General features: G+C 41.8%; 1 protein-coding gene across 2 annotated transcripts in view; it reads right to left on the bottom strand.

The window, feature by feature from the left end:
* Positions 1-12,656, bottom strand: part of PLXNC1 (plexin C1) — a 146,457-nt gene that overhangs the window by 60,099 nt on the left and 73,702 nt on the right. For both annotated transcript variants that reach the window (XM_028490449.1, XM_024127221.3), the window contains exons 10-11: positions 4,387-4,526; positions 1,089-1,268 (exon numbers count right to left, since the gene is read on the bottom strand). In XM_028490449.1, the coding sequence (XP_028346250.1) occupies positions 1,089-1,268; positions 4,387-4,526 (320 nt within the window). The remainder of the gene's footprint in view (positions 1-1,088; positions 1,269-4,386; positions 4,527-12,656) is intronic.

Raw genomic sequence — 12,656 nt, 5'->3', positions numbered from 1 at the left:
CCGGAGCCTGTCCCCCGCAACGGGAGAGGCCAAAACAGTGAGAGGCCCGTGGACCGCAAAAAAAAAAAAAAAAAAAAAAAAAAAAGATTAGGACACAGGCAAGCACAGAGGGAAGACCATTGTGAAGGCACAGACAGAGGATGGCCTTCTACAAGCCTAGGAGAGAGGCCTCAGAATACATCAACCCTGAAAGCGCCTTGATCTTGGACTTCTCGCTTCCAGAAATTTGATGAAATACATTTCTGCTATTTAGCCATCCAGTCTGTGGCTCTTTGTTATGGCAGCCCTAGCAGCCTAATACATCCACCTCTCACTTAATCTTAAATAGGAATATTAGAAGTGATTTTCTTCTTTTTCTTTTTTTTTTTTAAAAAACAAAGCTGCATCTGTAGTTTCACCTACTTTTCATGCTGTGTTAGGTGGGGAAACTATCTTTAGGGTTATATTCTAAAATCTGAATGTGAATTTAAATTCAACTAGGGGGGAGTTTTGTTTTTTTGTTTTTTTTTTTTTCTTAATGTAAGAGTCATCTGAAAAGAGTTTCTTTGGAATTTCCATCTCTCACTTAGGGAATATCTTTGAAATGTAGATACTGCTTTTGATTTAGATAGCTCCCAATATTCCCTCAAATTATTCAAGACAGCTTACTCTAAAGGTTATAAGTTGAAAGATGTGAGAAAGAAGAAGCTTTGTGTCATGGACAGGAGTGAAATGTAATGAAGAGGGTTATGTATTTGTAACAGAAACCTAGGTTTAGTTACTACAATTGAACAAAAATTTTTAAATGCATACGGTTTAATACGATCTGAACAGAAACCAGCGTCTGAGCAAACATTTTAGCTGTGAGTTTCCTGGCAGCCACAGCTAAGAGTAAAACAAGATGTACTCATAGTGTTTACTGTGACAACGGAAAGCAAGCTGCTTATCAGGTATACCTTTGTTTTCTAAGAATAAATCCTACAGAGGAAATTCTGTGAGGAGAATTTAGATACGACAATTATTTCTGTATTTATTTGCGTGAAATCCATGATCTTTATGCATATGACCTTGTTAACCACAACAAGAGAAAAATATGCTCTAGAAAGTACCTGATCCAGGTGGTAGCAGGATATATGAGGGAACAGAGGGGCAGAGCGATATAAGACAAGTATCCCACCGAAGAACAGTTCCCGCCGTCGAACTGGATGCACACATCCTTCATTTCTTTTCGGCTTGATGGAAGAGAGAATTTCATATGGGTGTCATTTAGCACATGGCTAACCTGTATCCTAGAAAGGGGTAGAAAAGAACTCTTCAGTGACACAGACCTTAGCACAATTGATTACCCAAGGGGACAGGATATGAATTTCACTTGAACTGCAACAGCTCCCAAACTATTGGAACAGCCGCAGGCAACTGCCGATTAATCAGGGTCCACTTCACTCAGTATGGGTATTACCTGGGGGCTGGGTTCCTCCTTCTTTTGTGCATTTTTGTTTTTATTTGCATTTCCCTTAGAAGTGGGGAAAGAAGGAAATGTAACCATTGCCTTTAAGAAGCCCTAATAGGAAGTGGAACGTGGATTAGGTATTAAAGTGTACTAAGGAATTGTCATTAATTTTGTTGGGTATGCTAAGGCTAAGGCTATATGTTAGACATATATACTGAAGTATTGTACTTATGAGTGAAAGGATATGGTGAGATATCCTGGGATATGCGTTTACTTTATTTTTTTTTAATTTTTAAGAATTTATTTATTTATGGCTGCGTTGGGTCTTCATCGCTGCGCATGGGCTTTCTCTAGCTGCGGCGAGCGGGGGCTACTCTTCATTGCGGTGCGCGGGCTTCTCATCGCGGTGGCTTCTCTTGTTGCAGAGCATGGGCTCTAGGCGCGGGCTTTAATAGTTGTGGCAAACAGGCTCAGTAGTTGTGGCTCGTGGGCTGTAGAGTGCAGGTTCAGTAGTTGTGGCACATGGGCTTAGTTGCTCCGCGGCATGTGGGATCTTCCCGGACCAGGGCTCGAACCCATGTCCCCTGCACTGGCAGGCGGATTCTTAACCACTGCGCCACCAGGGAAGTCCTGGGACATGCTTTTAAAAACTCCAGCCGCCATCCTTCCTTCACTTCCAAAAATGCGGAGGAGACAGATGAAACAAAATTGGCAAAACGTTAAGTTTTGAAGCTGGAGGAGGGGTACAGAGAGGTTCGTTACACTCTTTTCTCTTGGTGTATGATTGGAAATTTCCATGATGAAAAGCTTGAAAAAAGAGAAGTCCCAGTCAAGCACTGGGGCAGGGGCGTGGTAGAACTCAACCCCAGGCAGAGATCCCCGGGGAGTCTGCCGTTCAAAGAGCAGAGAGCGCAAAACTAAAGACCTAAAGTCTATGCCAAGAGCCCAAGGGTCTCAGAATCAATCAGCATCAGAACCAAGCTGCCTCCCGAGGAGCTCCAGACTGGAATTTAGCTGGGACTGTCCTAGGTGCTCCTGAAATCTGCAGCGCATGCCCTCAACACCTTTCAGGAGTCAAAACAAAGCCTTCTACAACATTCCCTCTGTAACCTGCAGCTTTCTCTGTACATCACATCTACAATGAGCCTCTAAAGTGCAAGTCATGAAGACGGGGTTCTGTCTGAATAATGCTCAGTATAATTATGCCACATGAGAATCTATTATTATTACTTAAAGGCTACGCACATGATTATCTACTTTAATGCACATGGCCTTTAAGTAGTAATAATAGATTCTAACAATAAGGCAAATTCAAAAAAATTTGAGTCGGTTGGTACTTATACCACCTCAAATTTACATTCTAAGATTTTATATTCAGAGCAAAGCTCTAGGAAATTCATTGTAAAATGGCTGATCATTAAAATTCAAACTTATTTATCAATTTTTGAAGGAGGCAGAAACGTGGGTCATTCCACTACTATCCTTATATTTTTCTCTTTAGAGTAATTAGGCATTTAAAAAATATCATATTAAAAGAGTTTAGGATTATGGCATGAACTCAGATATAGGATTAACTGGGTATTATGTTTACTGCTCGTGAACTTGGGTTCACCACACAGATGTGGTTACTGAAATGCTACGTGCAGAAAGGTCTCTCTTAGTCATTTAATTTAATAACCGCAGTATCTCAAGACACATTCGGAATTGGAATGAGAGCATAAAGAGTCAGAAACAGGGTAATGCTAGGAAAAACGACTTATTTTCCAGTGAATTTGACTGCCTTTCAGTGAACACACAGGTGTCTAACTTCACAGATTTTGCTCCACAAAATGAAAGATTTTTGCAGTGGGGTATTTAGCCAGGATAAATGGTACAAAAATACCTATGTCGCATAGATACAGCCACTAATGTGTGCTTGATAATTCTGGTAAATGGCAGAACAGAGCAGAGCCCCCAGTGAGAAGCCTTTTCCATCAAAATGACAGACATCCCAAATATACTGCTAGGAGGGGAAGGGGATGGCAGTTAAATGCAGCAAATGAATTAAAACAGAAAACTCAGTAAGTAAGTGTGGCAGATTCAAACACTGTACAAATCTGTTTCAGTAGTTATGAACCAAACCACCACGCTTCAGTGGATTGTCTTCAATGCATTCCCACGATGAGAACAAAGTCAGCATTATATTTCACGTAGATTGCAACATCTCTTACTTCAAATTAGCCCACACTTATAAACGCTAACAAGCAGAAGACTCAAATTATCTATTATGTTATTATTATTTTCTCTCTTTTTGTGGGGTAGCATTTGCACAAGAGTGTTAGTGAAATACTGAGATTTTCTTCTCTCAAAGTTTCACTGAAAGGATGTGTTAGGGGAAAGAGATCATAGAAATAATGATGTTCAAATGGTACAGTGACCAGATATTTGCGTTGGGGTGTTTTGTTGTCCTTCTTTTTTAAATTAATGTATGTTCCACTGAGTTATTATTCGAGCCTGAAACCAATCCAGTAAAGAGAAGTCTAAAAAGAATACAATGGATCAGAAAACTTCCTTTTTCAACCGTAATACATTGAAAGTGTGGTCCTATTTTCCCATAAAATCCAAAGTGTTCAACTATTTTCCTAAGTGGATCAGCTTCAAAATGATGTTTGCTACTCAAATCACTTGATTTTGTTCATGAAAACAAGACCCCAAGAGGCAACATCCTGGAATTATTGTATACTGAGATTTTTGGGGTAACATGGGACAGATTCTCCCACAATTAACTTTAAATGTGGTACTTAAATTATTTCACTTATTGAAATTATGTTATATCAAATATGCAGACTAATTGGCTCAAATTGGCACATGGAAAAAAACTAACTATATAAAGATTATAATCATAGTGCTATTCCTTTGATGTAAGTTTTAGCTTTTCACTACTTTACGAAGAATAAATTACTCATATTTCAACTCACACATCCTTATCACAAGTACTGGTTCCTTTCAGGATCATTGTGATATTCGATGCCTGGGTAAAGTTTGCTCCCGTGACGATCACATTACTTTTCCCTAAGGTTGATATTTTCTGTGGCTCAATGGACTTAATGTAGAAGACCTATTGGAAGGAAAAGATTCAAACACAAGATCAAAGCTAAGAAATGGCACTGTTCGAAAAAGATCTGTTTATGTGCTGCAGTTCGAAGAAATCACTGGGAAATTACAACATTTTGCAAATACAAGCAGACAGTGTTTAATGAAATCAGTGAATTCAAGGGAGAGGGCTGAAGACTCATGTCTCTCAACATGAGACAGCATGAGGTCAAACCAATTAGTTTTTGTCTCACAAGACAGTTGAAAATAGTTGAAAAGTCTGACATTCTGTCTAAAGAGTGAGCTATCACTAGAGTCTCAAAAATGCTCGCTGCCTTCCAGCCTCTGCAGGCTCACAACATAGCAAAATGAAGAAAAAGACAAGGAGTCCACTGACTGTAAGTCAGCACCAGACTCAGCATTAAGTTGGAATAAATGTCATTCTGGATAAATTTAATTCCCAAGAAAGCAGTTCCTAGCTGTTTGTTTGTTTCAGTAGGCTATTTGAATCAAGGAGTATACTGCAGCGAAAAAAAAAAATCTCAAGAAATCAACCTAAGTCACCTAATATCAAGTAGTTGCATGCCTAAACTACTATGGTTTGCAGATACCATCTTCTCCTTGGTACCCATTACAAGCTTTATCAGGCCTTTCTTTATCAAGAAAGTCTCCCTTGGAATCCCTCATAACTGGGGCCCCATCTCATGTAGATTTATACACCTTACTTCTCTATTTGCAACGTTTAATCAAATTCTCCTTTTTAAAAAAGCCCTCTATTTGATGGCAAGAATCATTTTCCCTTTCAAAGACAAAACAATCCTCATTTCTTTCACTTTTCTCTACAGATGCCACTCTCTATCTTTCTGATCATTTAGTACTTGTTTTGTAGACCATTTCCAGCAAGTCTATGTTCTTCTACAATATGGACCAAACGGGACAAGATTCTAAGATTCTAGCCAATATAAAGCTCAGCAGATCTTTAGCATGAGTGAATTTTCATACTCACACTCTTGATATTTGAAAACGAACCCCAGGTCCAGAGATGCTTAATCATGTTAAAATTTGGCTTAAGTCATAAACACAGAGTGTATCCACTTAGAGGATAAAATCTAGGAGGAAGCCACTTAAGGCACTGGGGGAGCTTTAGTCACATCCAGCACCTGCCTACCACCTGCTTCTTCAAGCAGCCCAGGGTCCTTTGCTCCTTTGTATGTATAATGCTCATCATGACGGACCTGCTGCACTGCTGGGGCTCCCCATCCTGCTGAAAGGATGTTTTATCATTCTGTTCCCTGACAAACCCAGGTGCTATATGGTAAAGCAGTCACCATCACTCATTATCACTATGGATCAGTTTTGCAGATTGAGGTAAATTCATCGTTTATGTCATCACAGTAATGATGTAATACGACAGAGAATTGATTTTGGTGGCAGAATTTATTTTAATCACTTTAGTAAAGGACTTGAGCCCCGTATTTACAGAATCACGAAGGGCCCGAAAGGGTCACTTTAATTATGCTGTTAGAGTTGACTGCATTTTATGGGGGAAATTATCTGCAAGAGTGGTACTTGGAATGGGGGGATTAGCCAAGACTTCAAGATAAATCCCTTGCAAATGCCAAGTGTGTGTTGGATAGCAAAAGGCTTACTCTTTGCTCTGACATGATGACAGCTAAGTGAACAGGTATTTGTTAAACACCTACAGGATCCCTAGGACAGCGCTAGGTGTTGTGGAGGACACATAACCTCTGTGTGCACTAGATCAGGGGTGGGCAAACTCCTGGATTTGCCTGGAGCAAATCAAATTCAGTCCATTGCTCATTCTTGTACAGCCTACGAAAAAAATGTCAAAAGAAGGATAATATTCCATGACATGTGTAAACACATGAAATTCAAATTTCAGTGTCCATAAATAAAGTTTTTTTGGAACAGAGCCACGCCCATCATTTATGCACTGTCTGTCACTGCTTTTGCACTACAACGGCAGGGCAGAGCTGAGTCTCTGCGACAGAGATCATGTGGTTTGCAAAGCCTAAAATATTAACTGTCTGGCTCTTTGAAGAAAAAAATCTTGCCAACCCCTGCACTAGAGGATCCACTGTCTTCTTAGGGAGGCAAGAGGCTTTATGTTAAACCTCAATGCAGACTCACATTTATATCCAAGTCAGCTATGATTCTCAGGTTTCTTTGAAGATAGCCCTTCTCACTTCTTAGACTGTTGATGTCTGCTCAAGCAAAATTTCAAACATGCCCAGTAAATGCTACTTCTTTGCTCTCATGAGAGGCTAAAGAGAGCCTTATAACTAACCTGAAACAGATTTTCTAAAGGGGATTAGATTTTGCTCCTTAAACGGCTGTACAAATACCATCAGAGGACCCGCCACATCATCTCATTAACTTTTTAAAAATAAATTTATTTATTTAATTTATTTATTTTTGGCTGTGTTGGGTCTTTGCTGCTGCACGTGGGCTTTCTCTAGTTGCGGCGAGCGGGGGCTACTCTTTGTTGAGGTGTGCGGGCTTCTAATTGCAGTGGCTTCTCTTGTTGCGGAGCACGGGCTCTAGGCGCGTGGGCTTCAGTAGTTGTGGCTCGCGGGCTCTGGAGCCCAGGCTCAGTAGTTGTGGCACACGGGCTTAGTTGCTCTGCGGCATGTGCAATCTTCCCGGACCAGGGCTCGAACCTGTGTCCCCTGCATTGACAGGCGGATTCCTAACCACTGCACCACCAGGGAAGCCCCACGCTTCATTAACTTTTTATTTCCCCTTGGGTAGAGACAGCTACTTCAAAAGGATTTGGTTTTAAAACCTTATTGTTTCGAGAAATTTCCATTGGCTGTCTAGGATGGAATCCAGCCCTGGCCTATCTCATGAGAGCAGATGTTTCTTGTCTGCTTGCAAAGAGGGTCAGATTAGTTGTCCTTTGCTTGCTTGGAGAACCTCTTTTAATCTTGATAAGTGCATTAAAGAGCTACCAAGGGGATCTCATTAAATAAACAACACAGGTATACAAGGGAAAAAAAAAAAGACAGGGTTCCTATATGGCTGTACTACATGGCTACAACAAGTCTTAGAAATAAAACATTTTCTATTTTTACTGATAAATATCCTTTAAAAAAATCTATTACAGACAAAAGGCCAAGAATGATCTCTCCACACACTCAACATTTTAGATTTCTGTATTTTAATCAAGAATTAATTCACAACCCGAAATGAAGTAGCAGGTCCCATAAGCTGACACATGCAAGGGGTTAATTTAAAAACATAATCTAGCTTGATGCAAAGAGATAATTCCTTACAGCCCTACAGTGAAATTCCTCCCTCATCCTATGTCCAAGGATTTCCATTTATCAAATCAAAATACCATTGGCTGTAACCCTTATCGCCCTGGGTTACCCAGCAATTAACCTCAGAATAGTCCACTTCCTTTCAGTTACATTTTAAAGACTTAAGAATTATTTTTAAACGGCTGCACAATTTAAAATTATTTCATAAAATACTATGAGCTCTGGTTGCTCACAAGTTTAAATCACTCCCTGTTTGGTATAAAAAAGCACTTTAGAAACTGGCTAACTAGGTAATTACAGACTAGCCAGTTATTTTTATTTATTTATTTATTTATTTTGAAAAAACAAAGTCATTGTAAGACACTGGAACTAGCACAACCACTAAGAACTAGTTATCTTTGGAAAGGTCTAAGAGGATTACTCCTGACAGTAAGAGCAATTTTTGTGAAGTCTGACGTCAACACAATTCAAATTACCATGACATTGATGGAGAAACTACCACGATGATTGAAAAGAATATCGGAAAGAGGTACATTAGGAAGGCTCAGTTTATTAAGACCAAATTGTACTCTCTTAATCTGTTTTTTTTTTTTTTTTAAATCTGAATATAGCAAAGCTCTCTATAGCCCTGGACCTGAATCAACACTCAGTAAAACATCTCTCAGATTTTCACTTGTGAAATTAGTTCAAACGGGACCAGATAAAAAGTCACATGAATTCAAAACCAGCTGGAAATCTGAAACCAAAGGACATTAGAGAGATGAAAGGTAGCACAACTAATTAAAGGAAAGTGTCCTGTAGGGCCCTACAGGGGTATTTGGTTCAGAATTATTTAACATCTTTATTAATGACTGAAAAGGATGGAAGTAATAATGAAATGTATAAATTGAGAAGAGTGGTAACCAGCAGTGCAGATGGTAAAGTGTAAAAGGAGGTGAGACGCGGAAAGAAAACAGCAAAATACAATCCTGCCAAAGAAAAATGAAAGCGTTAAATAGAATGAAAAGGTTGCGTCTATCCGCTGCTCGGCCCCCAGGTGAATGCCCCTTCATGGGGGCCCCTGGGACAGGTCCTTGGGAGACTGGAAAGTCACTTGGTCCCAGGAATTGTCAAGAGTTAGAATGCCAACTGAGATGGACCTGGAGACTTCTAAGAAGGTGACAGACCAAGGCCCTGTGCAGAGAGATTAAGGCTTGCTTCTGTGACCTGGGGGACCTGAAGGCGAGGCTGCCGAGGCCAGTTTATAAAGTAGTTACTCTTGGTCACTGAACTTCCCGAATGGGGCTCCTGAGACCCGGACGGGGTGCCCAGGACTCTGTGACCAGCGAGGGTAGCGTCTCCCCTCTAGCAGAGACCCCACCACTCAAACCCCACCCCCTTGCTGAGTTTCAACTTCACCGTGAGACTCCTGCCCCTCCTCTCTCCTGAAGGCCTCAGTTTCCCATCTGAAGCCTCTTCTGCTCTCCCCGTCTTGGAAAAGATGCCAGCCTTGCCTGGGTCCAACTCCTTCACTCTGACTGTGCCCCAGCCTACCGCCCCTCGTCCCAAGGCTTCGATGCTAATGCACTCCCCTGACAGCCTGCCCAGGCCATGGGTGGGGCAGGCCGTGCCAGCCTAATGCCAAGAGAAGAAGTCCCTTCCAGACTGACTTCTATCATCAGTACTACATTGAGGTCACACAATGTAGAGCAGTGGTTAAAGCTGTGGGCCCTGGAGTCAGATTGCCTGGATTCCAATCTCATGTCTATCATTTACTACCTACTGACCCTGTGCAAGCCAACATTTGTCTATCAAATGGGGAAAATAGGTCCATTGTGAGGCTCAAGTAAAGAGGCACTTGGAGCTCAGGACATAGCATAGGCTGCACAAATACGGGTCACCACTACTCAATTTAGCACATTCTGGCATTCCTGTGCATAACTTTTTCTGTTGTGCACACTCAGATGCTTCACGAAAATGAATCTTACTTCCTTTAAAATATTATAAGTTCTACAATGTAGACTCCACAAGGGCACACACTTTGCCTACCTGCCCAGCACATAGTAGGTGTTTAATAAACACTTTTTGAATGAATGAATGAACGAACGAATGAGTGAATAAAGGAGCAATTGGCAGTGAACCCCACGGCACCCAGCACAGTGCTAGGCCCACAGAAGCTACTCAACAAGGTACATAATAAAGTTGATGTCATTTTCAAGGCAAGGACCCCGAAAGAGGTGATTTGGATTGCCTGTGAGAAGTTAAAATGCACACCAAAAGTGATGGAGGAAGAGAAGAGAAGTCACAAGGAAGAGAAAGAATATGAATTCTCCGAGAGCAGGAGGACATGATTTTGTATGGTGTATTTCTACCCGGCGGAGATAAGCATAACAAATATTAGAACAACATCATATCACAGATCTCCACAACCTTTCCTTGACAACAGGAAAGAAGAGCAGCCACCTGTTCTCTCACCAGGTGGAGGCACCAGATATAAGATTGTTAAGAAAAGGAAGGAAAAGAGGTTAGGGCAGGGTGACAGGGCCAACTGTCTCTGACAGAGACTGGCCCTTACAGCCGAAAATACTTCCCATCCAAAGGGCAAACGTAGATTTTTGAGTTATCTTCCCTGTCCTGGTGATGCTTTTCCTAACGCAGCCCCCGGTACATGACAAAACGTGCTTTTAGGTCACGGTCAAGGGATGGGTCATAGGGTCATGAAACAGTGTGAGGGCGACAGAGCATAACAGGGATTGAGCCAGGAACACTCTCTCATAAATACCACATCCATGCATGAGCAAATTCATGCATTAAAAAAAATTGTCTTGGGCTTCCCCTGGTGGCGCAGTGGTTGAGAGTCTGCCTGCCGATGCAGGGGACACGGGTTCGTGCCCCGGTCCGGGAGGATCCCACATGCCGCGGAACGGCTAGGCCTGTGAGTCATGGCCGCTGAGCCTGTGCGTCCGGAGCCTGTGCTCCACAAGAGGAGAGGCCACAACAGTGAGAGGCCCGCGTACCGCAAAAAAAAAAAAAATGTCTTGAAGAGCACTGTACTGCTGCTGAAGAAGAAAATGTAAGCCTCTATAGATGTAGGCTCCAGGGTCATTTCAATCTTGTTTTGTCCCATAATTTCCTGCATCCTCTGTTCCAGCCAAATCGAATCACTTAAGGTCTCCCGTAATGGGTACCCTGGAATTTTCTGGTGACCCACTATGCTTTTGCAGTGCTAGCCCCTCTGCTTAGAAGACCCACTCCTCTGTCTCCACGTGTCTCTTCCCTCAACTACTGGCTGAAATGCCATCTTGTGTCAATCAATCCAACCATCAGTCAGAGACTTATCCAGCCACACTGATTAAGTGCTTTTACCTGCCAGGCACTGGGCTTAAATAATCAGGAATGACTAAGACAAGGCCCCAGGCACAGAGAGGTTCTCTGGGTTTGTATACTGCCTGGTACCTTCCCTAGGTTAATATTTTTTTATCTTGTATTCTTATCTATGTGCTCATGTACATATAAGATTCTTGAGACTGAGGACAAGATATGTGCCCCCCCTCATGGTATCCATGGAGCTCAGTGTAATGGTATCTACTAGGTGCTTGATAAACACCTGCAGAGAGAATCAACCCTAGCTCAGCATCAGGAAGCCTAAGACTGTGTCTGTACCATTCACATTTCGCGTCCCCATGCCTGGCGCATAGGAAGCACTCAGTATGTATGTGATGTGGAAGATGCACTGAATGAAAGCCCTCGATGCTTCTCTGCTAGGAATAGAGTGTTCAGTGCTTCATTCAACGCCAGCATGAGAATCAAACTGGAAACTTGGATTTACGCATTCCGCATGATAATGAAAAGACAGCAGTGTCTCACAAAGCATGAGAAATCCCTCCCGCGACAAATACTACTCCGCTCCCTATTAACCAAAATTGAGTTTCTCAACTGAGTCATGTATTTAAAGAAAACATTTCAGTATCAACACGATGTCTTTCTCCAATATGATATTGCTTATATGTGGAATCTTAAAAAATGATACAAATGAACCTATTTTCAAAACAGAAATAGAGTCACAGATGTAGAAAACAAACCTATGGTTACCAATGGGGAAAGCGGGTGGGGGGTGGGGCGTGAATTGGGAGATTGGGATTGACATGTACACACTACTATATATGGGGTTGGCCAAAAAGTTCGTTCAGGTTTTGTTCTCCGTAAGATGTTACAGAAAAACCCGAACAAACTTTTTGGCCAACCCAATATAAAATAAGGACCTTCTGTATAGCACAGGGAACTCTACTCAATACTCTGTGATGACCTATATGGGAAAAGAATTTTAAAAAGAGTGGATATAAGTATATGTATAACTGATTCACTTCGCTGTACAGCAGAAACTAACACAACATTGTAAATCAACTATACTCCAATAAAAATTAATTAAAAATAAAAGATGTCTTTCTACAAAGGTCATTCACAGAGAAGCACTGAAGACAGGCCTGGGCTTTGTTCATTACCAGCCTCCTCCTGCTCCTTTCGTGACCCCAGTTCTTTTAACCACATAGTGTCAAAAGTCAAAAGGTTCAGTAAGACACAATACAGGAAACCAGGATGCTGTGACCTTAGTTTTTCCTTTAAAATAAAAATGTAAAAAGTCATTGTCTGAACCACGACTTGGCGATAGAAAGGAAGACACTATTGATGCATAAAAGAACTGGATGGGGGCTTCCCTGATGGCGCAGTGGTTAAGAATCTGCCTGCCAGTGCAGAGGACACAGGTTCAAGCCCTGGTCTGGGAAGATCCCACATGCCACGGAGCAACTAAGCCCGTGAGCCACAACTACTGAGCCCGCGAGCCACAAATACCGAAGCCCGCGTGCCTAGAGCCTGTGCTCCGTAACAAGAGA

Source organism: Physeter macrocephalus, chromosome 6, assembly GCF_002837175.3.
Source record: "Physeter macrocephalus isolate SW-GA chromosome 6, ASM283717v5, whole genome shotgun sequence".
NCBI lineage: Eukaryota > Metazoa > Chordata > Mammalia > Artiodactyla > Physeteridae > Physeter > Physeter macrocephalus.
The sequence above is the reverse complement of the archived record's forward strand: the minus strand, read 5'-3'. Positions and strand labels throughout refer to the sequence as shown.